The 26,669-nt window shown below is 47.9% G+C and overlaps 1 protein-coding gene and 1 long non-coding RNA gene across 2 annotated transcripts; one reads left to right on the top strand and one right to left on the bottom strand.

Annotated features, from left to right (window-relative positions):
• Positions 1-5,745: 5,745 nt before the first annotated feature.
• LOC125959358 (uncharacterized) lies at positions 5,746-6,882 on the bottom strand. The gene is made up of 2 exons (XM_049692178.1): positions 6,822-6,882; positions 5,746-6,293 (listed from the first exon to the last, which is right to left on the bottom strand). The coding sequence occupies exons 1-2, from the start codon at positions 6,880-6,882 to the stop codon at positions 5,746-5,748; spliced, it is 609 nt and encodes a 202-aa protein (XP_049548135.1).
• Positions 6,883-14,113: 7,231 nt separating this feature from the next.
• On the top strand, positions 14,114-19,662 carry LOC125948743 (uncharacterized). Its single transcript, XR_007468606.1, has 4 exons — positions 14,114-14,665; positions 14,724-14,825; positions 14,891-14,920; positions 14,995-19,662. It is a non-coding gene; the product is annotated as an uncharacterized LOC125948743 (long non-coding RNA).
• The last annotated feature ends 7,007 nt before the right edge of the window (positions 19,663-26,669 follow it).

Genomic DNA, 26,669 nt, shown 5'->3' with positions numbered 1-26,669 from the left:
TGGTTGTTGTCACCGCTGGCAGCGTAGAGCATACATGCCGTGGTCGACGAACAATCCTTGGCAATGTGCCCCTCTCCCCGCTCCAGGCACTTGTAGCACTTTCTGGAACTCGGATCGACACGCGGAGCCACTCTGATTGGGCAGACCGACCAGCGTAGCTTGACCGAGCCCTTCGTCGGCAACTTGCCTGCTTCCTGCGGGTGCAGCCAGACCGTTGCCACCTTCATATTATCGAACCCCTTCCTTAGTCGCAAGGAAGAGATCTCCTTTACGCCGCACTGCTCCTTGAAGGCCTTTTCCAGCTCGCCCTCGGTGGTGATGCTGTCCAGGTTCCGATATTCGATCGCCGCGTCATGCGACTGTGCCTTCACTTCCTCCTCCTGCCCGAGGGACTTCTGGACCATCGACCGCAGCTCCATCGTGGGTACTTCCGCACCCGGTTTTAGCTCGATGAGCATATCATCCTTCCGTGTAGTTCTCGTTCTCACGACATCTCCTGCCATACCCGCAAGCTCCGGGGCCGAGGTGACCTTCTTGAGAAGATCGGCGTAGGTAGTTCCTGCCGTCATCTCGACCTGAATTGCATCTCTTCGGGGATGCGTTGCCGGAAGCTCTTTCGCCGGCTCCTTTGCTCAGGATTTGGGCTGGTAGTCGGTTTTGGCGGGCCTTTCTTCGACCGTACGGGCACCGTTTGCCAGCCTTCTTCACCCTCCGCATCTGGGCTTCCTTTGGGTCCACGGGGCTTCTTCTTCTGCTCTTCTTCACCCGGGGTTTCCCGCTTTCTCTTTTCCATCCTAGCCTTTGGTGTTGCAAGGTCGATCGCTGGCGTTGCCATCGGGGCTTCCGCCCGCGCCCTTTGCGCCGCCTCGGCCCTCGTCTCGGCTTCTGCTGCCATCTCCTCAGCCGCCACAGCCATCGCCTCGGCTGCCTCGGCCCTTGCCTGCAGCTCTTTCGCCTGGGTGGCCGCCGCATCGAGCTCCTGCTGAGCCTGCTCGGCTCTCTGCAGAAGCCAACTGTGCTCCTGCACTGCTCTTTTTGTCATTTCCGTTAGCTTGGCTTGCTTCTCCTTTATGATGATGAGGATGTTGTTCTTCGACATTACGAGCGAGTATAGCTCGTTCGCCATGTCGTGCGTCCTCTCCACTGCATTCGCCGATACTCCAGTCACCTTCTGTGACGTGGGTTCCGCTGTTGGCGTTCCCGCACGTACCTCCTGGCTGCCATCTTGCTCGGCTGTTGGCGTTCCCGCACGTACCTCCTGGCTGCCGTCTTGCTCGGCACCTTGCGCAACACCTTGCACCGCAGCTTGCATGCCACCTTGCACGGCACCTTGCATGCCAGCCCGCTCTCGATCTTGCGATCGCTCCGTCTTTCGGCTCCTCATGAACCCGTCCATGCCGACCGCGTAACTGCCTGTACCGCCGCGCTCACTGACACTACGCCGTTAGCGCACGATCGGCTTCACTAGCACTGCGGCGATTGCCGGCCACTGTTTGTGGTCGCGCACTCACCCCAGCCCCGCACCACAAACAACCGCTGCGCTTTTGGCTGACCTCAGCTGTTTCGCTGGGCCGGTCTGCCAACGAAGCGCTGGGCCGTTCTGCGTGGACCGGGCTACCGCGATCGATAAATCACGATTCGTGCTGTGTGAAAAAAATCTTCGAAAGACGATTAGTGAGGGATTCGCTCCCGTGCTTACCCCCTAAAAAATATTCCTTACTATCCATCTTCGCCTTGATCATCTCCCCCGGGACCACTGGTGAGCGACTACTTCGGGGGAGGGCAGTCCAGTTAATCTTCACCTATGATGACTTAGAGCTCCTACGTTTGCGCTTGATCCTCTCTCCATTTTTTTTTCTGCAACTTGCTCATGATCAAGGTCACGTCAGCGTTGTGCACTCCCATCTCCCATGTTCTCTCCGACTTGCACATCTCCTCGACGATGTTATCAACCGTCAGAGCTCCAAGTCCGGCCCTTTCCACGGAGAACCAGGGGGCACTCCAGGATTGCATGCTCCGCCGTTTGTGCTACTCCCTTCGCGCATTTAGGGCACCTCGCCGAGGCCGCACGACCGAAGCGATGTAGATACTGCCTGAAGCACCCGTGCCCCGACAGGAATTGCTGCTCCGTTTCTTTGTCTGCTACTCATCTTCCGGTGACCCGTACGGCAGTTCCAACACTCCTGCGATCTGTCCGGGCCCTTGCATTCTTTGGCACGGAGGCCCAGGCTTCTGCACTTGAAGCAGCGCTCCAGTTCCCTCGGGATGTGCTGTTTGAATTTCACCGTGCAGACTGACCAGCCGATCTTCACCGTATCGCGCTCTACTAGTTTCGTTGCCGCGGCCTCCGGGAGACGGATTGTTGCCCCTTGGTTACCGCCAGATGGGCCTCTTAGTTGGATGCTTATCCGTATATCGCCAAGTGCGCCCTGTTCCTGGACCGCTCTCTTTATTTCCTCCCTCGTGACTGTCGTCTCGAATCACCAGAATTCCACCACCCTCTCCTGGGTAAGCGCTCTAACAGTCGTCTCCTTACCTAGAGACGCAGCTCAATCAGGACGTCCCCTGATCGTGGGTTTGTCTGATCCTCCTGACCGCGTCCTCCCCAAGGATCTTCAGCTGCGGATCGGCCTTCACCTTCTTCACCAAATCAGCGTAATAGAGCTTCTCGGTAACCCTCGCCAACAGAGCGTCTCCTCTTGCCCTCGCAACCGGCTGCTTTCTCGGCGGCGGCGGCGGCGGCGGCGGCAGCCAGCTCCCAGTAAAATTTTCGCTCTCATTGGGGGGGCAACCTCTTCGCATTCTTTTAGCCATGCTCCATAGCGAACTTAGAGATACAGATGGATCTAAGCTGTTGACATAATTTCGCCAATAGCCCTTCTTCTTCGCCTTTAAGAAATTTTTGCACTTTCGCTCAAGACCTTTATACTCTCGGTATAGCGAATCTGAGTCAGTGGTAGATTGGCGGAATTTTATGTATGCCATCTGCTTTTTTTCATATACTGCTTGGCAATCCCCGTCCCACCAAGGCGTAGGTTTCTTATATGTTTTATATCCTTGGTGGGGTGCCCTGGTTTGGGCGGCAAGGGCACACTCGATTACCGATGTAACGAGGGTTTTGTACTCCTCTAAAGGAGGTAAATCGTTTGCTACGGGTGATAGCGATGCAGACATGAGTTCGCGGTATCTCTCCCAATCGATATGCCGCGACAAGTCACAGTTGACGGGCTGTGTATCGACCGGGGTATCTGACCTTGTTATTTTGATTTTGATGGGTAGGTGATCACTGCCATTTGGATCCTGGATAACCTTCCACTCAGTATCCAGGATGACAGGAAGACGGGAGCAGAGCGATAGGTCTAACGCACTTTCACGCGCCTTGGACGTTTTCACCTTAGTCGCCTCCCCAGTGTTGAGGATATCCGTGTGGTGTGGTTGCGGCATAATTCATAGATTATGGGGGCGAGGACGTCATCCAAACGTCCGCCCCATTCGAGTCCATGAGAGTTAAAGTCTCCTAGGACCAAAATTGGCGCGGGCAAAGACGCCAGAAGGTTCCCAAGGTCATGTTTGACCTTTTCGACCTTCTCTGGACAATACTTGGCTCCTGGAGGGATATACAACGAAAGAATAGTAACGTCAAGACTCGCAATGTTTGCCCTGATAGCAACCGCCTCGACGATTTCAGTTGGGGTAGGTATTTTTAAGAAGGTGTGACTCCTACTTATTCCTATGAGCACCCCTCCGCCCATGCCTATTGCGATCTTGACGAATAATGTTGTATCCGTGGAAGTACAGGTTAACGCTTTGCGATAGCCAAGTTTCAGAAATTGCAAACACATCACATCTGTGTTTGCTTACTAACGCTTTCAAAGCGTAAATTTTACCAAGAAAACTTCTACAGTTCCATTGTAGTATGGTTGCCATGTCGAACTTAGTCGTCTAGGCGGATGACCATACCCAAAGCGGGCCACTGGGCTAACCATTGTCTGACGGCAACTTTCACGAAGGGAAGTGCCAGTCTGATCAATTCCCTTAGGGAGTTGGGAATATTTAGTAGGGTCAGGAGGGATTCTAGCAGCTCCGTGAGGGATGGAGCTGGCTCGCGGAAGGGCTTGGCCTGGGGGTTGAAGGCCAGGTTTGGGTTTGGGGAACGGGGGGCCGGCAACGAGGGAAAGTCTGGGGACTTCCCTTTAGGGGGTTGGGGGGTCAGGATGGGAGTTGACGGGAGCGGATGGCTTCTTTTTAGCCTTCTTGATCATGGGGAAGGGGAGCCTTTGGAAGTCGCCCTCCAACCGACACCCTCATTCCTCGCGACGACCTCCTAGCGTCGGCGACTAAATCTGCCAGATTGGTTGGCGCAGCTTCTTCAGGCTGAGGTGCCTGGGCAAGCGCGCCATAGGGGTTCGATGTCTGCACACCTTTAAGAGCATCTGCAAATGATTTGAAGCAGTCTCTTTTTCTTTGGTTGCGCAGCTGCTTGTACACAGGGCACGAGGTAGGCTCGTGCCACTGGTCTTTGCAGTGAATGCATTTCTGCGAAGCAGATTTGCATTCGCTGGTGGAGTGTTCCCCTCGGCATTTCCCACACGTCAGTTTTGACGTGCAGTATTTAGCAACGTGGCCAAACTGACTGCATTTCGTGCACGTCGCCACCTTAGGAACGAAGGGCCGTGTAACTCGGACACGGATTCCTTCAACAATCAAGAACCTCGGGAGGGTTTGCCACTCGAAGGTGACACGGACCAGATTGCCTTCAGAGAAGGTTTTCTGGCCGTCCACCGTCTTGGAGGCATATAACCTTTTAGCTTCGAGCACGCCTATAGCCGGCGAGCCCAGGCCCAAGGCTCCCTTTCCAAGGCTCACGATATCCTCGCACGAGATGTCAGTGTCCACCACACCAGCGATCTCGACGAGGCGATCCGGAATATGTGCGTGGCACCGAGCCGTAAAGGTACGGTCCACTACCAACGCGTTCGCGTCAGCCCTGTTTTTCAGGGTGACCCTCATCTTGCTGTGGCCGACCGTGCAAATGTCGGCCACCGACGGGTATTTGGCGCGCAGCAGCCTTGATAGGACCACTGCGTCCAAATTCCCCGATATTGGAACCAGGGAGACCACGTACGGCCCCTGGTCGGACTCCGGGTATTTTCGGGACCGGAAAGGATGCGAAGGTGGGGCGGGGGGAGGTGGCGGGGCAGCATTGTCAGAATTTTTTTTGTGTAAATTATTTTCTACCGAACTCGAATTTGCCGGATCCGAGTTGCGGCGCTTTTTTTTGTTAAGGGGTGTACAGCTGGCGCCGGTGTCGGCGCGGAGCTCTACCTCCATGGCTGCCCTCACTCACACTCTGCCAAAAGATAACGGGATGTACAAAACACTTACCGGGAGAATGATAACAGCACCTAAACTACGGGGAAACTAACTACAATAATTCTAATCTACCAACTAAGAAACTAACAAATATCAACAAGATAACAAAAATACTACACAGCACAACGGCTACTGCACTTGTGCGCCTAAACACTTGCTGCTGTATCGCCGGCGCACGATATCAGCAGCGACGCACACACACAGTCACGTAGTAATCTGCGTCCAGCTGGTCGATCAGCTGGCGCGCAGAGTATTTTTACTAAACACTTTCACTAAACGCAGGCACTAAGCACAGGACGCTTACACACAAGGCCACGGCGCTCGGTTAACGACCGGAGCGCGTTGGGATCAGCGGAGAGCTAGATCAGACGTCTACTCCGGTCGAGAGCAAAAGGCAGAATCTATGATGTTTCGTTCGTACATCTTTTCCATTGGGCATCTGGCGGATCGGCTGTGTACTAGCTGTTGGACGCATTCGTCGAGGGGCTCCAACTGTGAATAATCGCATACGTATTGCCGCATGTGTTTTATGCAAGGATCTTTCGACAGGAAAGACCCTGGTCCTTTGAGGTAGTAAGTCGAGGTCAAATGTATCCGGTGGCCATCAGAAATTACTGGCTCGATATAGCTGAGTGTATACTCAACGTTTTTGATCCTCGGAACTTTTAAGGTGTAGATTATTTCCTCTTCGAACAGTACATAGGCGGTGGAGGTATCCAGAATGTCGTCGACGGCGTTTGTTGCTAAGCCGCCGCTGTTCTTCAAGAACTCTTGTGCCAAGATTATTTCTTCTGCAGAGATGATGCGGCTGCTGGGGATGTTGTGTCGAGCTAACGTGATTGACTCTTCTATAGTTTCTAGCTGATGAATGAGTTCGTCTAAGTGGAAGTGAACTGATTCGAAACTCTCCACTGTTTTGTCTTGGAAGTTAAGAAGGGAATTAATAGTGCTTGTTGCGTTCCTTAATCTAGCGCACTATTGATCCTGATCTGTTTGTCTCGCAGGCCTAATTGGGAGGTTTAAGTTATCTAATGACTAGTGTGAGAGACAAAACAGAATTCAATTGATCACTGTTGTAACGCGGCGTAAGTCGAAAACACTCGAAGGCTTTTTTGAGCTTCAATAACGGTTTATTGTCGGCTAAAAATTACGTCCTTCGACGCACACGTTACAATCCGGAAAGAAATCCCTCCCAGGCTCGAATTCCCGTTGCCGCGACGCGCGAAGGATCGCTTTGCTTCATTCGAGCACTTCGGACCGCTAGAATACTCGAATCAGCGAGGCGTGGTGAGGTGGTGAGCACTGACAACTGGGGTCTCCTGGCCCGCAATTGACACCACCCCCCGTGTGACGGCCTGTCATCACGCTTGTTTGTTCCCGATGTCGAGTGCTGCCACCTTGATCGCCGGTCGCTCTAAAACGTTTCCGCGCGCTGTTTTGATCCTCACTTTCCTGACGGTCCCGAGCTGTAAGGGAATCGCTTCCACGATTCGGCCGATGGGCCAACATCCCCAGTTAATTCAACACAGGACATCTCTCGAAGCGCTCCAGAAAAATCGCTCTTCTATTTGCTCGCGGTAGGCGTTCGTAATTGCCTTAGCGAGGCGCGCTCCTACGGTGGCCGCTTGTTGCTCGGTTCGTGGGACGGATGTATACTTGAGCGGGGCCACGTTTGTTTTCCCGCAGGTGAGGGCTACCCCAACCTGTCCGTCTTTCTCGAAGCGGAAGTAGCCGACGGCGGCGAGGCCGTCCCGGCCTGCGTCAACGGACACGTGTAGCTGCCCTCCATATATCTTGCAGGAGCACTTTGAGGAAGAAGAGGAACCCTGCGATGATTCCTAGTGGGTCGAAGATCGTCATCAATGTGCTCAGAACCTGCCTCTTAGTCGGGACTGTGTTGCAGCAGTGCCTCGATTGGCCTGGGTTGTTTCAGAATTTTGACGTATTGAGCGCAGCTCGGGGAACACGCGGCGCCAAACGTCATCCTCGTCATCACGTACTCGTCGGGCTCTGACTGGCTGCTGTTCCATCGCCACAGGCACCGTTGACTATGTTGATCCGCATCGCGTATGGCAACCTGGTGGAACATTTCGGTGATATCGGCTGCAATGGCTATTTTGTACTCACGGAACCTCTGAAGCACGGAGGCGAGGGGCACTGGCCGGTGAGCAGGTTGGCGTTAAGAGATGTGCCGTCGTTTCCGGCTGCGGCGTCCCATACTACCCTGATCTTTCCTGGTTTATATGGGTTCCAAACGGGAAAGAGGGGGAGGTACCACTTGCGGGGATGAGCCATGGTTCTCTCCGAGTCAGCTAGCTGCCACACCAACGGCAATCGGTTCCTTTTCAGGCTAATCCGCTGGTGGGGCTGGCCCTCCCACTTACTACTACTCCCTACCACTGCACTCTACGCATCGTTCCTTTCAGAGCGCGCGAGAGCCCATTATGCTCCACCTAGCGACAGGAACAGGGCGTCCTATCGCTGCCCTTGGCTGCTGTTGCAGATGCCGGCGCCGAAATCGTCGCTCCACTGCGAGGATCGCCGCTTCTTCGTCGATAGCTCGTCGATAGCTCGTCGACAGCGCTCGACCTCCTCCGAGTTACCCGATGCCTGGGCTGCGCGCAGCCCGTCCTGTGCTCGTCGAAGGCGGAGTCGTGCCTCCACCAGTCGTCGTTTCGTCGGATCAGCCTCTATCGTCCTGGCTGCTCTCCCATCCCGAGCTCGTGTGTTGCGATGCAGACGCTGCTGGATGATGCCTTGCGGGCATGGTTCCGACACTAGGCATACGTCTGCTCGTTTGTCTCTGGTAGTCTGGTTCAGGAGATCCTGCGCCGCTCGACTACGGTTACAGTTCAGCTGAACTACTCGGATTGCGGCTGCACTGCATCCATTGCCGTTTGTCTGCAGCTCTATGAAGAATAGACGACACCGCACTCTCTGGCGCCTACCGGATGTGGGTCACCGCTCTTGAGGCATTTCGGCGTTTCTGTGCAGCTCCTGGAGTGGTGTCCTAGCGTAGCGCAGCGCACGCAGTAATCCGAACGATCCGGTCCACTGCACACTCTGGCTTCGTGTCCCATTTCTAGGCAGCGACGACAACGTTTGCGTTCTGTTGGAGGCGGGTCTGATGGTTGCACTAGGCTTGTTGTCCTTAGTATTGACACCATCTTCCCACATATGCTGTGGGCCGTTTGGCCGGTAACCTCACCCTGGCCCGCTGTTCCTGGTCCTGCATGCGCCTCATGGCCACTGTCACCATGTTGGAACTTCCTGCTGCGCCTAGTGTATTCAGGATTGCCGCCTTAACATCGTCAGCCTCTGCCACTGGGTCGATGTTATGCACTGCTACCTCCAACAGTTGCTGCACTACGGTGGTATTGTCGTACTGCTCCGGCCACCTGCTCGCTGTCCGCTGAGCTTGGCATCTTTAGCAGCACGTTTCCTAGTCTGCTTTGCCGTGGTGACATCATGTTTACACCCATCGCTGTTTCTCCTTGCAGTTTGCGGCAGACGTCGAGGAAGGCCTGCCCCTCGGCGGGCACCTCTATCTTTAGGACGTCTGGTCGACCGGCTGGGAGGAGCCGCCTCGCGGGGGCCGTGGCAGCTTCTCGCGGTTGCGTGGTTGCTGCTCGGCTAGCTTTGGGGTCGCGACGTTGCCTTGTGACGGTGTGCCAGCCATCACCTTCTTCTGGTTCCTTAAGAACATCTGCAAAGGAGCGCTGTGCCACCATTGTCGTTCGCTCGAGTCGCTGCTGAAGCTTGGATCCTTGCTGTATAGGAACCTCTCGTTCCTGCGCGTTCCGGTGCTGTTTTCTGCCCAGCAATTAAAGCATCGACCTGAAGCTGCAGTTCCGCATTGGCCTTCTTACTCGCTTCAAGCTCCTTCTCGAGGTAGTTGACCTTGGCGGTCATGTTACCAAGGTCCGTCTTGAAGGACGTTAGCATGGCCATGATCGTTTCGAACCTGTCATGGTCACTCATGTTCCGGCTATAACGGTACTTCCTGACCGTACCTTCCGGGGTCTCGTCCTCTGAGTCCTTGTTGGAATTCGCCTCATTGGCCGCAATTCGCCTCGATTCGCCGCAAGCAATCGACATCCGCACATAACTGGCTGCTCCTGGGACTCTAGCCTTCTTCTGTGACCATTCGCGCTGCAGGTGCTTGGGTGGCCCGGCTCAAGGTGTCCCACTGGCTTGTCCCCTGAAGCATGTGCGCTTTATTAGCATCTCCGCCGTTAAAATCGTGCGTCTCTACGTCCGGTCACATCAGGTACGATCAAGTACAGTTGTTAATGAGGAAACGGAACCTCAAAAAAGTTGCTTCTAGAACTTTATTCTTCTCTCCACTATTCGCTAGTGTTTTGCGAGAGTTTTTACAAGAGCTGAAAAAATTATGTCTTTCTTGCTCCGTTGTGCTTTCCTCCTCACTCTCCTCTAACGCGCGCGATCGCGCGCCTCCTCTTCTCATTCCCGCTAGAGGGCGTTCTCGACCCTCGACTGTCACCGGTGGTGAAGTACCAAATCGTGTTTTAGCAACAACAGTAATGAACCGTGGGCATTCAAAGAACACATGCTCTGGAGTCTCGCGCACTCCATGACAGTTTGTGCAGTCTGGGAACCGAGTAAACCCTCCGTTTCATCCGTTGCGGTGGCAAGTACCACAATGCTTTTTGTGACACTTCCACCCCTACCGGTGTTTTAACGCTTTATTATCTTTTGTTAGAGCGTTAAAAATTTTGCGTTGCTGCGCCTTGATCGCAACTCTGGGCTAACCTTTTAACAAACCCAAATGAGCATACTTCTTTCCGCTCACATATCTCTCTTCGTTCGCTCTGCTATACTCTCGCTATCGCCATTTGCCTTATCCCGCTGGCGTCAATGATTCTTGGCATTTACAAGAGAATTTTGCAGTGCAATTGACTTAAAAATGGCACATTTTGTCCATTTTTTGCTACGGCTACAAAGCCGAACACTTATTAACGTTGAAGACTATCGTGGCTAATAAGGCTTCTTATCAGTCAAGGTAAGCACCAACGTCTGCAAAGTACAGGTTTGTACTAAGCCAGCCGTTAAGGCTACAAGTGACCGCCCTGCGTCAATATTCCCTATTCCTTTTCCTTCTTTTCTTCTTTTCTTCGTTTCTTCTTTCCTTCTTTTTCCTATTTCATTTTTTTTCTTATTCTTTTCGAGAAAAGGCACATAATGTCACAATTAGAATCCTTCTAGATCGAGAAGCACTTCTTGCTTAAGTAATAATATTGATCAATAATCGTCCAAGCAAGGCCATACATGCTTGTCTATTTACTAGGTATCTGAAAGCAAAACATTCCAAATAATTTCTTCCATGCTCTTAGAGTGAAATAAATCCTTTTTTAGCAAGAGTGCCTCAAACAAAACACAAGACTATTGACATTTAAACAAAAAAGCGTGGATTCATCAATAGTATTCAATTTAATAACCATAATAGTCCCTTGAATGACCAAGGACGAACGAATGCCAATACAATAGATTAGCTAGAACCTAACTTTGTACAATCGGGCTTGCTTTTAATGATTGTAAAAAAATATCACATAAAAGTCTCTTTTAAATTTTGTACGTAAGATGATAAAAGTTTACTTTGATACTTGGTCAATCTTAATTAATATTATCATTGATCGCAAACAAAACATTGTAAAGAAATGACATTCACATCAACAACAAGAACCACAGAGCAAAAGATTATGTAATGTAATGGAAACTACAATGTAACGGCAACTTTAAAGTACCTCAACCTCAACAAGAGTCGTGCAAAGCGAGCCAGCATCAGCAGAGATGTGAAACCTGTCTCAACTGCCAACAACAGAAAACCCTTCGCAGCATCCATGAAACAACGAAAAGAATATCAACCTATCAATGAGAAGGTTTCGGCTACGATTCATCTAATCTCCAGGTATGTGTATTGTTGTTTTCACAGTTGCGATCTGCTTGAGTGTACATTATTTTGACATTTTTCAAGAAATTTACGCGTTTTCTTTATTATTATTTTCACAGAATAAATCAAGGCTCAAAGGAGGTCCAACTATACGCCGCGTTTGATACTCCTTCAACTTCAGGTTAATCCTCTCAATTATGGCAGAGCATCGATTCGAACCAGGGAATCACCATGAGGAAAAAACTATACATTTTATAAATAATATTAAGACATATGTTGACTCACATTTAAAGGAGAATAGTGTAGGGAATAGGAATGAACAGCGTTGTTTATTTTATATCCTTAAGCCAAATCTCAGTTTGATCGCTTCAATTATCCGCCCCAATCTTAGCGATAAGAAAACCATGCTGTGCTTGTATCAATGCTTTAGTTTATCAAATTATCGTGCATGAAACGATCGTTTCATCATCTGCTATAAAAGGCGACAACGGCATTCAATTGAATTCAACGACAACAGACAACGTTCTACAACGATGAATCATCAAAGGAAGCTCTTCAACAACATAGCTACATTAGTTATTCAACATTGGCCATCCTGCTGTTATTGTGGAGCGTCATCGATAGATTGGGAATGTGGAAGCCGCATCGACACGTACATCGAGACTGCTTTAAAGTATTATGAAGATTAGTTGCGAAAAGAAAAGTGCTCAAAATTACAACCAATCAACATCCTCTGCAGTAATGTTGAAACTGAAGTAAACACAACATGACAGCGAAAGCACATTACGACAGGAACAAAGAAGAAATTGATTACCTCAACACGTTCCTGCAACAACATACTGAACGAGTGCTTAAGAATGTTTCAGTTGGATTATACGAATTACCGGTTATAGCGCAATGAATCACACAATAACTGAAACTGACACACTGATGGGAAGAACATATTTTGAATATCACTCCAGGAAAAATAGAAAAATAGATAGAGTGGAAAAATAGATGGAGTATAATCTCAATTGATCGATGGATGTCAATGCGCAATGGTCTCCTGACTTATGGCTACAACGATGAATACTTATCGCTTAATTGTGCTTCGAGGAAAACCATTTCATCATATCAGCTACCAGATAATGTAGGAACATCAAACATCCCGCAATATATGGTTTGCGAAACAGTATTCCGGATATACAATTGGATGAGAGCTGAAACAACATAATGGATATATCAAACTGTATTTAGATGATCTAGAGACGTGCTGGCATTCCTGGTTTTCGCCGCAAAGGTTGGTGGTGGTGACATTGATAGTGATTAACGCTGACGATGTGGTTTATTGAGGGTACCGCAAAACCAAAAGTTAGGAAAATCAGAGAAATTAAAGGTAAGAAATGTATAATTCATATCATTGAAGAAACAAAAGCTGTTAGAAAGGATACTGTTAAAATGAATCAGAAAGGATAATGTGGAGCAGACAAAAACACAAGATATTCGATTAGGTATAATATAAGAATAGGTAACTAAAACGCAATAGGTAGGACTGTAAAGCAACTTGAACTGGAAATTGTGGGAGTAATGAAATGGCAAGAGATGGAACGGAAGGTGTAAAATGATTGAGATACAGTGAATGGATCAGAGGTTGGTACAGGTATCATAGTTTGAAATGAATAGAGCGAATGATTTACGTATAGAGCATGTTAGCAGGATCACGCGTCGTTTTGTTATAATATTGATAATAATACAGCACTGCATTCTTTCATTGAGGATACGCTAAAGTAAGAATGAAAAGAGCATTTCGATGTTTATTGTAATTATTTGTATTTCTCGTTATTTGAAACAATCTATTTGCAATTAAAATATAAACTGTACTTGAAAATCTTATATAATGGAGTCGATTGATTGGTCTTACTCCTCCGCAACTGAAATGAATAAATTTTGATGGAATGTAAGTATATATTGACGGTTGAATAGATGATTGATTGAAAACCGCGTATGTAAGGTATGGGAGGTATAAAATTATAGTTTTACATGACTTTCTTTCATTTGACACACGATTACAAAAGCGGATGAAGTATCTTGACGAGGCTATTTGTGTTCTTAGCCTAGGTGAATTTCTAGTTGATTGGTTCATTTTGATCATCGAAAGATCTGCAATAATAGTTTAATGGTATGAAGTCTAATGATTGAAGTGGTATAGCCTTGATAACGATGTGGTACGGGACCTTTCTTCGCATACTTGACGCAAAACCAGACGGCTCATGTTATAGGTTGATTATTTCTGAATTGATAAATTGATAATGATTCCTTTCCATAGTAGTAGAGAAATGTTTCCATATAAAACCAATTGCCTTTGTTAGATGTTCAGATGTCATGTTCGTTATTTTATCCTAATCATGAAACTCCTCAGTGAATGTCATGGTTTTGAAGTCAAGCTGGTCAATTTGAGTTCATTAAGCATCGTCATCTTAAATAACAACATTACCACTCCAACGACTTTGGTCTGGTGGATTGGGATGGGGCCGTACTTCTTGGATGAATATTTTTTCAAATTTACTTGATGCTTGATGCACTTTTAAAACAACACTGAAAAATATTTAGGTCTAAGGAAAACGCTGATTATCTCGGAAAACTACATCTCACGATATATTCTGCGTAGCAAGATCCAAACGGCCAATTAATTTACATTGGCCCTATGAAAAGTTTTGGCCCTATAAAAAGTTTTGGCTCTATTAAAAAGAGGCACAATAAAATCTGCAACAGCTTCTCAATACTGCAGCTGTCGCGAATGATGTGAACTCATCGCGAGCAAAGAAGGAAAGAGGTTCGTAAAGTGTTCGGTGTGGTTTGCCGACGACAAACGGTTTTGCGTGTTTCTTATTTGGTTTTCAGTGCAGCGAAGTGCAGTTATTATTTAATCATGGCGCACTTTTTTTCTTGAATTTGAAATAGGAGAACTGGAAGAATGTGAGGAACGCGCTGTTTTGCAGCGTCAGCCACGAGGTTTTATGTGCGCGAGCGTGTGTGTGTGTGTGCTTCAGTAGATGCCGGCATATTCGTTCCAGGAAAAAATATTGGTACAAGAAACGAAGCAGCCAGACTGAAAGACAAAAGGCTTTGTTTGCGAGTAGTGTGTGTTTAATTATATTTAAGAAAATGGTGTCATTGTAATGAAATACGTTTGTGATGTGTGTGAGCATGTTTGGCTATTCAGCAGATTCGATGCGAGGCCACCGGTTGATTGTGTGTGGCCCGGATATTTCTTTTGGCGCGGATCTCGGCCTCGTGCTCCGATGAAATAAAATTGCGTGTATTAGGTTAGTTGAGAGTAGTGTCCAGATGAAATGTACCAAACGAAAATGTGGTTTAACTTATAGGAATTGCGTTTTACCGGTAAGATAACTATGACGGGCATCATAACATTATGAGTTTCATTTTTATTTATGTTTAGCCTTTTCCATGCCTTCAACTAGCTATCAAGGTTGCTTCTTAAAGAATCTGAGAAATTAGGTGGCTATTATTTTCTGCCTAAATGCTTCTTTCTGATTTAAAGGTAAGTTGTGCAAACCGTGATGGTGTTTCAATTTCTTTTGGATTAATATTGATTCGTTTTTTTAGCACTGGCCGATTGATTGCATTTTTATTGAGGTACTGTGATTGATGAAACATTTCACTTTTTATTTTATAGCATGGTGATTTATAGCATGATATTTTTTCAACAGAAATCGATGAAGTGAATGCCTGAACGTTGTGGACGAAGTACTTACAGCAAGCATTTAATGATGTCTTGCATTTAATCATGGAACATTTGATAAAGTAAGTCTTTTTTTCTTTTTGGGGCTGGAAAACCTTCATCGGCACCTAAAGGAGATCGCCGATTTTAGCTTGCAGTGCATCCGCCAAGTGCGGCTCTATCCATCCGTTTTTCTAACGACAGAAAGGGCTTCTTGGCCATGGACCGACTGTTTGATGCCTGCATTCGTCCGTCTTCCAGAGCAGACCAGTTTCGTACCTCTGTTCTCTATAGCGAGAGCGTTCGGGTGTGGAAAATATTCAGCGCTTTGTGTTGGTTGGGGCGTTTTAGCGAGGATTATTGTCTTAGGTTCTCGAAGAGTTTAAGTTCTCTTTGTATACTTCACCTCGATACCTTTGTAAGATTCATGTGGATGCAGTTAATCTTAACCCGTTAATTTACGAGCATAATGTTCTGGACGCTGTTCGGGACGGTACGGACAGCGACCGAAGGGGAAAAAGGACCCGTTCCGGTGACTCACATGATCACTCAGGCTCTCCCGTGGATGTTGCTGGCATGGGAGATGCGGTGGCTTTCCTTTGCCCGGTGGTGCGCATGAGGGTAGTCTTTGTAGTCGTTGCTTGCTGGTATCGGTGTCCTCGACCCGCCGTCAGGTCATTGGGGGCGTCCTCGGTCAGATAGACCGAGGCGGCCGACAGTAATGTGTAACGGCTTCCCGTTATCGAGCACCTGAAAAGACTTGAGATTGCGCATGGTACGGATTGGCCAAGGCTGACCGGACGGTATTATTCCTAACGAACACATGTGTTGCAGTCTGCAGTCGTGGCTGCGTGAAGACCAGGCGGGTTTGCATGCCACCTGGCTGTCTGTGATCGGATGCCCTCCATCGCCTCGTAGAATCCCCATGAACATTCTCTCGTCGCGTTTGCCGGTTGCCTTTCGATGAGGAACTCCCCAGAATCGACAGCGTTTCTCCATAAACGAGCTCTGCAGTGGTGGTTCTGATGATGCGGTGCCACCTCTCCATCATCCCGTTTGATTGCGGATAATACGCCGTTGTTCGTATGTGAGAAATAATCTCGTCGGGGGGTTCTGGATTGGGAGTTTCGGTTACCTAGAAAAACGATCGAATTCGGCGGTGTTCTGTATGCAATATTATTGCGACGTAAAGGACATCCTGCTGTCAATCGTGACTCCTAGATCTCTCACTGAGTCCACACGCCTGATAGCTGAGTCGCCTAACTGGTAGTTGAATCGTATGGGACGGCTCGCTCGTGATAGCGTCAGGACAGCACATTTATCGATACGCAGTGTAAGACTATTGTTGACGCACCATACATTGAACACGGATAGGGCCTTTTGAAGATGCTGGCAGTTAGAGACATTAGACCCACGCATGAACAGCTTGAGGTCGTCGGCGTAGAGTAGGAAACAATCAGCAGTAGGACTAGGGAGACGTCGTTGACATAGACGAGGAACAATAACGGGCCTAATGTGCTGCCTTGAGGCACACCCGTCATGCTCTCGAACGGATCCGAGAGGGCCTGGCCAACCTTGACCCGGTAAGGTCTCCCTTTGACGAATGATCGGATCTAAGAGGCGATTGCACTTGAAAGTCCCAGTCTTTGCAATTTCGCGAGCATCATATCGTGAGATACGCTGTCGAAGGCAGCTTTCAGGTCAGTGTATATGCAATCGACCTGGCCCCCACTGCCTAGACTGATCATACCGTGCGATACAAATTCCACCAAATTTGTCGCCGTAGACCGCCCGGGCAGGAATCCGTGTTGTGCATTACAAAGGTAATGTTTACTGGCGCGAAGAGGAGACCCCTGTGTAACACAATTTCGGCCAGTTTGGCACAGGCACACAGCGATGCTATCCCCCGGTAGTTTGACGCAAGGTGTTTGTCGCCTTTTTTCCATAGCGAGACCATCACCGAGGTTTTCCAGATATCTGGAACTTGAGATTGTTTGAATGATAGCTGAATAAGCCGGGTGAGATGTGGAATCAACGAAGGACACCATTTCAGGACCGCAGCTGGTATCCCGTCAGGCCCACTGCTGTAACTGGACTTAAGTTTTATCAGGGCCATGTTGATAGTACGCAAGTCAACCTCAATCGGTGGCAGCGTCATGACGTCTTGTGGAGTCAGCTTTACGGTGTTCTCGATATCAAGCAAAGGTGTATCGACCCCAAAGACCTCGCGGAACCGTGCGGCGAAGGCATCTGCTTTTTTAGCGCCGGTGGAGGCCCACGAGCCATTGTGGAAAATATCGCAGGGCTTCTCTCTGGAGCGGCGTCTGGAGTTGAGGAAGTTCCAGAAGGCATTTGGATTCCGGGTGAGGTTCCCCTGCATGCGTCGAATATAGCGGTGATGCAGTAGCCGATTTAGAGCCCGATAGGACCTGCAGGCAAGGTTTAAACTTGAGCGGTAGGTGGGAGTGTAGTTTCTCCGAAGAAGTTTCCTGGCGCTGTTCTTGCGATTTTTCAGCGCTGCGAGTGCCCGGTTAGCCCAAGGTGGGGAACGACGGCGTTTGAAGCGGGGCACAGAGGCATTCAATGTGTCAGTTACGATATTGTTGAATTCCATCACTGCATCATCCACGGTAATGTCAGGAACATACAGAAAACTCCAATCAACACAAGAAAACAGGTTTTCCAGCAGTTCATAGTTTGCACGTCTGATTTTAAGACCTGGCGGTGGTTGGTCTGAGATACAGTGTTCGGCATTGTGACTAGTGATATTGATTGTAGCTGAAAGCACTGGGTGATGTGTATCGATGGGTACAAGTGCATCAGGTGCATTGGACAGGGTCACAATACGCACCAGGTTCTCGCTGCACAATACTAAATCGAGAATGTGACCTGTGTTGTTTTTTATGTTGTTCAACTGCGATAGCCCGTGGAAGTTAAGGCAATCGATGAACCGTTGAGCAGCCTGTGTCAGCGATCTATTTCCATCGCGGACCAACAAACGCTCAGCTTGCATGCCGTTACCAAGTGCAGATATAGGCAGACTCGGGTTTGTAGCCCAAGGAATGCTAGGTTGATTGAAGTCACCCAAAATCATCAGCTGATTTCTATCAGCCATGAGAGAGATAATCTCAATGACTGCCGCATCAACGTAACTCATCGTAGATGGTAGTGAGCTGAGTGACGGTGGAAGGTAGATAGCGCCAATAACAAGCCAGAGAGAGTGCAGTTTAATCCGAGCCCAGCAGTGTTCCAGACAAGCGAGATTCGAATTGACTGGTGCGGAAGGGAGACGGATGGATACAGCTATCAGGACACCGCCGCCCCGCGTGCATACGCTATTATTGCCGTTGCGGTCGCACCGGTAGACTGTATACTGGTCGCTGAATGCCAAGGCAGAGGGAATGGTGTCATCCAGCCACGTCTCCGTCAAGACTATGACATCGTAATCACACTCCGCGACAGCCAGCTAAAATTCTTGTAGTTTGGTGCGTAGTCCGCGCACGTTTTGGTAATAAATGGATAGGGAGGTGTCGTTGCTGTCGTTGTCATAAGTGCATCCCGAAGCAGCGTGAAAAAAAGTTTTCACTGAATTGTCTCAAGATTATTTTGTAGCACTTTCGCACTGTTTGTCCTAAATGGTGCCGCTGCGTCCGTTTAGACCGTAAAGTTTCCTTTTCTGTTGTTCTTGAATATTTCATTTACCAGGAGGTTGGTTGCCGTATATATAGATCTCTTCTTTCTGTAACCAAAAGTGGCTGATGGTACAAGGTGGTGTTTATCAGATACACTGATTAGTGTTTGAAGTACGGCTAAGTTGGCAATTATTGTGTTGGTGGGTAGCAGCGCTATCGGTCTGTAATTATCTGTTACTATTGGGCCTTTGCCTGGTTTACCTATGGCTGCTATTTTGATTGTTTTTAATTGTTTTCCTACCTTTCCTATTCTCCATCTGTCGTTGATGTCTTTGATCACGCATTCGGCAATATTATCTTTTCGCGTTCTGAGCATGTTGTAAGTCACCCCATCTGTTTCAGGGGCGGTGTTCTTTATCCTTGCTATTATGTTCTCTCATCAACCTGGTGGGTAACACCTTCTCCCAGTTCTTGCTTTTGTTTTCATCTGCGCATTGAAATCCCCGGTAATAATTTTGATCGTTCTCTGTAGTTTGTTTTATTATACCGCGCATTACGTTACTGAACTGTGCTATCGGATTCGCATAGACTGTCTTTATCTCGGGCTCGCATAGACTGTCTTAATGTACATCTCTATTTCTCCAATAGTCACAGCTATTTGCTGCATACTCTTATTTGTGTTGCTCTTGTCTATATTAACTATCTTGTAGCATCGTTTTACAGCAATCACGCTACCTCCATAACCGTCTTCTCTGTTGTTCGCGATCACGTGGTAGGTTTTCATTTGCAGGGTGTCTTCTTGTCTCATCCATGTTTCCTGCAGACCTATAATGTCTGCGTTTAACATACTAGCCATTCTGGTGACTTCATCCTTGTTGGTTTTCCACCCTTGTATGTTTGCTTGCATTACTTTGATAGTCAATTTGTTTTTTTTGTATAAGATTATTACTTCACCTGTTTTGTCACTGGTTTTTATTCGTGTCAATTCCATCATACGTTCGTCAGGGGACGTCCGTTCGTCACGTTGGTTGTCCATTACCGTCTTCTCTGTTGTTCGCGATCACGTGGTAGGTTTTCATTTGCAGGGTGTCTTCTTGTCTCATCCATGTTTCCTGCAGACATATAATGTCTGCGTTTAACATACTAGCCATTCTGGTGACTTGGTATACTCGTATCTACCCTCTGATGGGGGGTTATCAATCAACGGTTTTACTTCCGTGAGGGGGCCCGCGCTGGAATTTGCGACACTAACAATCGGTAGCGTCGCTTGTCCATATTCGGGCTTACTCCGATGGCCGTGAACCAATTTTCCAGGGCCCAAAACGACCACCAGCGACATCGACCAGCGGCTGTGTTAATGGATGTAGGCGCGGGCAGGGAGTTTGGAGGGTAATTAGTTTATGCGAAAAATTCAAGGAAAAAATCGCACCAATCTGCACAGATCGAATTTTAACGGGTTTATACCCAATTAACTTTTTTATATCAATTTTCACATTTTCCCATAATGCTGATCTTTTCTAAAGTTGTTTGTAACAGTTTTATAAAAATCGAGGCAGAAATGAGCGATTACAGAGTGATCAAATTCATTTTCGTTCGGCTTGCCGCGCAATCCACGCGGTGCATACCAATAGTCGTAAATAAGAAAACACTTTTTATCAGTACAGTTGCAGGAATACATATAGCACCAAGAGGCTTGGTACCATACTAATGTCATTCACTAATGTCATGGAAGTCATTCACTTACGGGTTTATACCCAATTAACTTTTTTATATCAATTTTCACATTTTCCCATAAGGCTGATCTTTTCTAAAGTTGTTGTGACAGTTTTATAAAAATCGAGGCAGAAATGAGCGATTACAGAGTGATCAAATTCATTTTCGTTCGGCTTGCCGCGCAATCCACGCGGTGCATACCAATAGTCGTAAATAAGAAAACACTTTTTATCAGTACAGTTGCAGGCATACATATAGCACCAAGAGGCTTGGTACCATACTAATGTCATTCACTAATGTCATGGAAGTCATTCACTTACGGGTTTATACCCAAATAACTTTTTTATATCAATTTTCACATTTTCCCATAAGGCTGATCTTTTCTAAAGTTGTTGTGACAGTTTTATAAAAATCGAGGCAGAAATGAGCGATTACAGAGTGATCAAATTCATTTTCGTTCGGCTTGCCGCGCAATCCACGCGGTGCATACCAATAGTCGTAAATAAGGAAACAATTTTTATCAGTACAGTTGCAGGCATACATATAGCACCAAGAGGCTTGGTACCATACTAATGTCATTCACTAATGTCATGGAAGTCATTCACTTAGTATGGTTGGTTTTTACATCGTTTCTATTGTTCAGTGGCGTGCGATGTCTTCGGCGTGGCTGGGGGCGCGGTACCTCGTTTCGCCCGAGCGGCCGTTACAATTGTAGATGCGCGACCTGTGGTTTACACTCGCATACAGAAGGGGGAAAAGGTCGCGGTGAAAATATGATGCCTATGGCTTCGCTAACGTACGCTTAGCGATCGATATCCGCGGAACGCTACGGTTGGGTTCACGGGTACGCAAGAGCGTACGTTACGGGGACGGTTCGCGGTCACGTTGACGCCGCGTAACCGTTCGCGATCACCGTGATGGGACGGGATGGTTCACAATGCCGGTACGGGACTCTTCACTGGACGCTGCACGATGAGGGTACGGGACGTTCCCTTCCTAAGTCACCACATGACGATTGTGTCATCCCCAGCCTTCTGTTCAAAAGCATCCAGTTCTTCTATCGTTGCAATCGGTCGATGCATGCTTTGGTGGCTTATCGTGATCGCATCCAGTAGTGTTTCCACAGCCGATAACCTGCTGCAGAAGTCATTTATGGAAACCTTTATCTCTGCTATCTCGTTTATAATCCTATTCGTAACGCTTGGTTCCATGATGTTAGATCCTGGTAGAAATGAATAATCCAGATTAGTTTATTAGAACAGCTCACAAACTATAACAACTCTACTTTCGCTTAGCTTTTTTATTTAGTCACAGTCAAATAATATTGCAAAGGGTTCACTCTGTTCTTTTCCGATTTTCAACGCAGACCTGTAAAACTATAGTTGCGATCGACTGGAATTCGTCTCTTCACGATCTTGTGGAAGTAAGTGGAAGTAAGATAACATAACACAGGATTGCACTGCAAAAGGTGTAACTGTTTATCTTAGTTCTCTTCTTTCTTAAAATTTGCTCGAGGCTGCAAAATTTGCTAATGCATGCTCGAAGAACACGTAGGGCTTTGTTTAGCGTTAGCAGAAAGAACGATGTGATTGTCTGATGCTGCCTGCGCCAAGGTGACAGCGTTTGCAATGTTATCCTTACAATCATTGAAGGCCTTATTGGATTCTTCTGACCACTCTAGTTTAGTCCTATCGTTTTTCTTGCTACCTTTTATCATTTTGTGAAGTGTATCCTGTTTTTCGGCTGCGTTGCGCACAAAACGTCTATAGAAATTAATCATGTCTAGGAATCGCTTCAACACGCTAGTTACCAGTGTTTTTTTTTTAAATCGGTTATTGCTATTAGCTTGCGTGAATCCGGTTTGATTTCCTCTGGTGTTATCAAATGACCTAGGAAATAAACTTGAGGTAGGCCGGTCTGACATTTGCCTAAGTTAATTGCTAGTCCATTTTCTCTCAACCGTCGCAATAGTTTTCGTATATGTTCTTTATGCTGTTCATTGCTTTCTTATGCTATGCATAAATCATCCATGTATGGAATGACGAATAGCCTATCTTTGAAAATATTGTGTAAGAAACGCTGAAGTGTTTGTGCTGCGTTTCTTAACCCAAACGTCATAAAACTAAATTCATACAAGCCAAATGGTGTGGTGATTGCTGTTTTTGGTATGTCGTGATATCCATCCTCGTATTAGGGCGCGCGCTACTGTGATAGCCGTCATGTTAGGTATTGGCATGACTTCAGGCTTGGGCGGCTTGCTGCATTACACAATTGGCACCGACGAAGTTTGTGTCCCGGTTACTGTATATGGCTACAGGATTCCCACGTCTTGCGAACACATTTCTTAGCGCCATGATGCACGAGTTACTGGACAAAGTGTTCGCAATTTCAAGAGGAGTAGCGCGGACCGTGACGTGCACGCTGCTTTGGGGAGCTCTTTTAGCCATGTTCTCCACTTGGTACCCCTTGGCCACTCCACTTGGCGCCAGACTTCTTGCAGTACCATCTTCAGCTGTCTTAAGAGCACTGCGATTAGGCACCACGGGCCCATTCCCCCCAAACGGTTGCTGGACGCTGGCCTATGACAGACGCGGCTTCGTGAGGCTGATAGGCTTTAAGCTGTCCATTACGAGGTATTCCATCGCAGGTTCGTGCAGGTCACTACCCGCCTGAGTTCGCCTAAGGCCTAAGGTTCTATTGTGTTATCCTTTAGCATTGCGTCTATTTGCTTATTAATTTCTGTTTTCTGATAATGGGGTACTCTGTAGGGTTTGGGATAGACGGGGGTTGAACCTGGTTTTGTATTGATAGCCGGTTTAAAAATTGGAGTAGTACTCAAAGTATCATTTTTAAGGCAGAATATATCGGAAAACTTTAGACAAAGTTTTAGCAATGTTCGTCTCTTACGTTCATCTACGTGGTCTATTTTCAATTCGGACAAAAGCTGCTTAGCTCTTTCCGGTTGCCTTGGGTCACATTCATAACTGAAAACGTCGTAATCCTTCAGTTTTCGTGTAATCGGTGTAAACGATTTTATGTTTACTGCATAATTACGTAAATTAATAATTCTTACGGGTATTTTTCCGTGGCAAGGAGTTGCAATTGAGTTGGCCACCAAAACGTTTGGTGCCAATTCCTGATTTAGCGCACTACACACTCTTCTGTACAGCTGGTAGCTACAAACGTTACCAACTCCGTCCTTGCAGCTAATGTTATATGTGGTACACAAGCTCCATTAAAGGGTAGAGTTACAATTGACATATTATTTAGTAGAGACAAATGACCCTGTGCAAAGTCGATCTTCGCCTTATGCTTTGTAAGGAAATCTGTGCCGAGTAATCCGACTATGTTAGGGGGTAGATTGTGAACTACATGCAGTTTTACGTTAAAAGATAGTTCACTGTATCCTAATTTAGCAAAAATATATTCTAGAGATGTGGTTGTTCCGTTCACACCTCGTATATTAATCGTATGATCCTTAATGAGTTTAACAGTAGAAGGCAAATATTTCTGATCAACTAGACTACATGTTGCACCGCTGTCGATTACAAAACTTAAATTGTGGGTAAATAATCTAAATGGTATCTGAGGGGATATACAGACAGACTAACTCTTGATTATAGTTGGCGAAATAAATCAATTAAATTGACTTGTTCTTCTGGTGGCTGTGCTGGAGTTACTTGTGAAGAGGATGCCAGGTGAGCATCATTTACTACTCTTATGTTTGGATTCCCATTATTCCGAGAACTAGCATTTCCCCGGTTATGAGAACCACGGTGTTGTCCTCTTGGGTTACCCTGGTTGTATCTCTCTTGTTGGTTACTATTATGGGTATTCGAATGGTATCCACCACGGTTGTTATTATATTATTTGGGGCTCCAGAGACCTCTTCCTCGGCGGTGTATGCCGTTGCCGTGGTAATTGGGAACGTATCCTCGGGAATTATACTGCATGCGTGGATCTCTCACATTCGTCTACAGTGCATTTTCTGCGCCGGTTACCGGTGCCACTTCGAGAGCATCGGATACCGCCCGCGACAGAGTGGAAGGGTTTCTTGCCCTCAAGAAAAATGCGGTTCTCCCGTCGTTTACTCCACCAATAAATGCGGTAACGGCTGCTGCTTGAACCAGCTTTTCGGCACTGGCCTCATCGGCAAATGTGCCCTGCGACACGTAGGCCGACGCCAGTTTCCCAGCCAATTCTTCCATCTTCTTACCAAACTCTGTCATAGTGAGTTTTCTTTGTTTAAGCCCAAGCATTTCCTGCTCCACTGCTCGTGGTGTCAATTTCACCGCAAACTTTTCAGTCAGGACTTTCTTTGCCTGCTCTATGGTGCTGGCCGCATTAAGTGCACCGTGCGCCGCGCCAATTAATCTGGTTCGGGCGAAAACGAGGATGTCGGACTCCGCGACGCCCTCGGAGTAACCTTGTAGCAGCTCTAAGGTTTCAATGAAGTTCAAAAGGGTGGTAGGATTGCCCTCGAACTTGTCCTTTGATCTAACCTTTTAGACATCTTCGCGAATTTTGACAGCCTGTGCACGAAGATAATTCTAAATACAACTTGCCTGAAATATGAGACTTCAAAAACAGGGTGCCTATTCAGACGCTCCTGAAGAATGTGAAAAATTTCACCGTATTTCAATCGAACGGTTTTGATAATTTCAGTTAGTTCGTTCACTGGAAGATCTGTTTCTATTTCGTGTAGAATTTCGCTTATCCGAGAGTAGATTCTCTTGATAGCGTTTAACTTTTGGACCAGTCCTGATCGTGTATATATCCTCTGAGGGGCCTTTTTTAAATTAGCCAAAATTTTGTTTAAGCTTATCTCCAGTAAATAAACCTCTTCTAATTTTGCTCGCTCGGACATGTTTTTTTTTTTTGGTAAAGCAAGGTTTAAAAATCTTCAAAAGACGTTGTGCGGGATTCACTCCAGTGCCTACCCGCTAAAAACAATCCTTGCTCTTCAACACTGCCTCGATCCCCCCCGGGACCACGTCGAGGTGACTACTTCGGGGGTGGGGGGGGGGGGGGGGGGTGCTGGACGCTTACGCCTCTCCTAGTGTCGGGTTCCGCTGATCTCTCCTCCACCTAGACTGGAGTGTGGACATGATTGTCGTCACTGCGCGGCTCACCGCTTTTCTGCACATTTCCGCTACGATGTTGTCGGCCCCGAGATTCGAGAACTCAGCCCTCTCCGCAGCGAATCTTGGGCATTCGAACATCACGTGCTCCGGCGTCTCTTCTATGCCACTTCCACATTCCGGGCACGTTAGTGATCCAGCGTGACCGAATCGGTGGTGGTAGCTCCGGAAGCAGCCATGTCCTGACAGGAACTGCGTCAGGAAGAAGTCCACCTCTCCGTGCCGCCTGCTTAGCCATGGTTCCAGATCTCGAATGAGCCGGTGTGTCCACCGACCGTCCGTGGCGTGGTCCCATTGGCTCTGCCATCTAGCCACCGATTCTCTTCTGGCCGCTGCGCGTGCACCTTTGACTCCCCTTTGACTGCTACAAACCCGATCCTCCGCTAGGATGATGCCAATAGGCATCATGCTCGCGATGACACAGGCCACTTCTGATGAGCACCAGCAGTAGCTATGCCGTCTCGCAGTGGTTGAGGTTCACCTGGATGAACTACATTACTGCTTGGTGGCTGCCCTCGAACGATATGCGTTGCACCGCGGTCCGCCTAGTGCGTGTTTGTTGTCACCGCTGGCGGCGCAGAGCATACATGCCGTGGTCGACGAACAATCCTTGGCAATGTGCCCCTCTCCACCACAGTTGTAACACAACTTCGACCTGTCGGGACCTTTGCAGTTGACCGACAGGTGTCCCAGCTCCAGGCACTTGTAGCACTTTCTGGAACTCGGATCGACACGCGGAGCCACTCTGATTGGGCAGACCGACCAGCGTAGCTTCACCGAGCCCTTCGCCAGCAACTTGCCTGCTTCCTGCGGGTGCAGCCAGACCGTTGCCACCTTCATATTATCGAACCCCTTCCTTAGTCGCAAGGAAGAAATCGCCTTTACGCCGCACTGCTCCTTGAGGGCCTTTTCCAGCTCGCCCTCGGTGGTGATGCTGTCCAGGTTCCGACACTCGATCGCCGCGTCATGCGACAGTGTCTTCACTCCCTCCTCCTGCCCGAGGGACTTCTGGACCATCGACCGCAGCTCCATCGTGGGTACTTCCGCACCCGGTCTTAGCTCGATGAGCATATCATCCTTCCGTGTAGTTCTCGTTCTCACGACATCTCCTGCCATACCCGCGAGCTCCGGAGCCGAGGTGACCATCTTGAGAAGATCGGCGTAGGTAGTACCTGCCG

This window comes from Anopheles darlingi, chromosome 2 (assembly GCF_943734745.1).
Source record: "Anopheles darlingi chromosome 2, idAnoDarlMG_H_01, whole genome shotgun sequence".
In the NCBI taxonomy this organism is placed as follows: domain Eukaryota; kingdom Metazoa; phylum Arthropoda; class Insecta; order Diptera; family Culicidae; genus Anopheles; species Anopheles darlingi.
The sequence above is the reverse complement of the archived record's forward strand: the minus strand, read 5'-3'. Positions and strand labels throughout refer to the sequence as shown.

Bases quoted from the DNA above. Each gene is read 5' to 3' on its own strand.
- LOC125959358 (XM_049692178.1), bottom strand. From the start codon at position 6,882: ATGTTGGCCCATCGGCCGAATCGTGGAAGCGATTCCCTTACAGCTCGG. The intron at 6,294-6,821 runs GTGAGGATCAAA...TTAACTTCCAAG, and splicing joins AGCTCGGGACCGTCAGGAAA to ACAAAACAGTGGAGAGTTTC.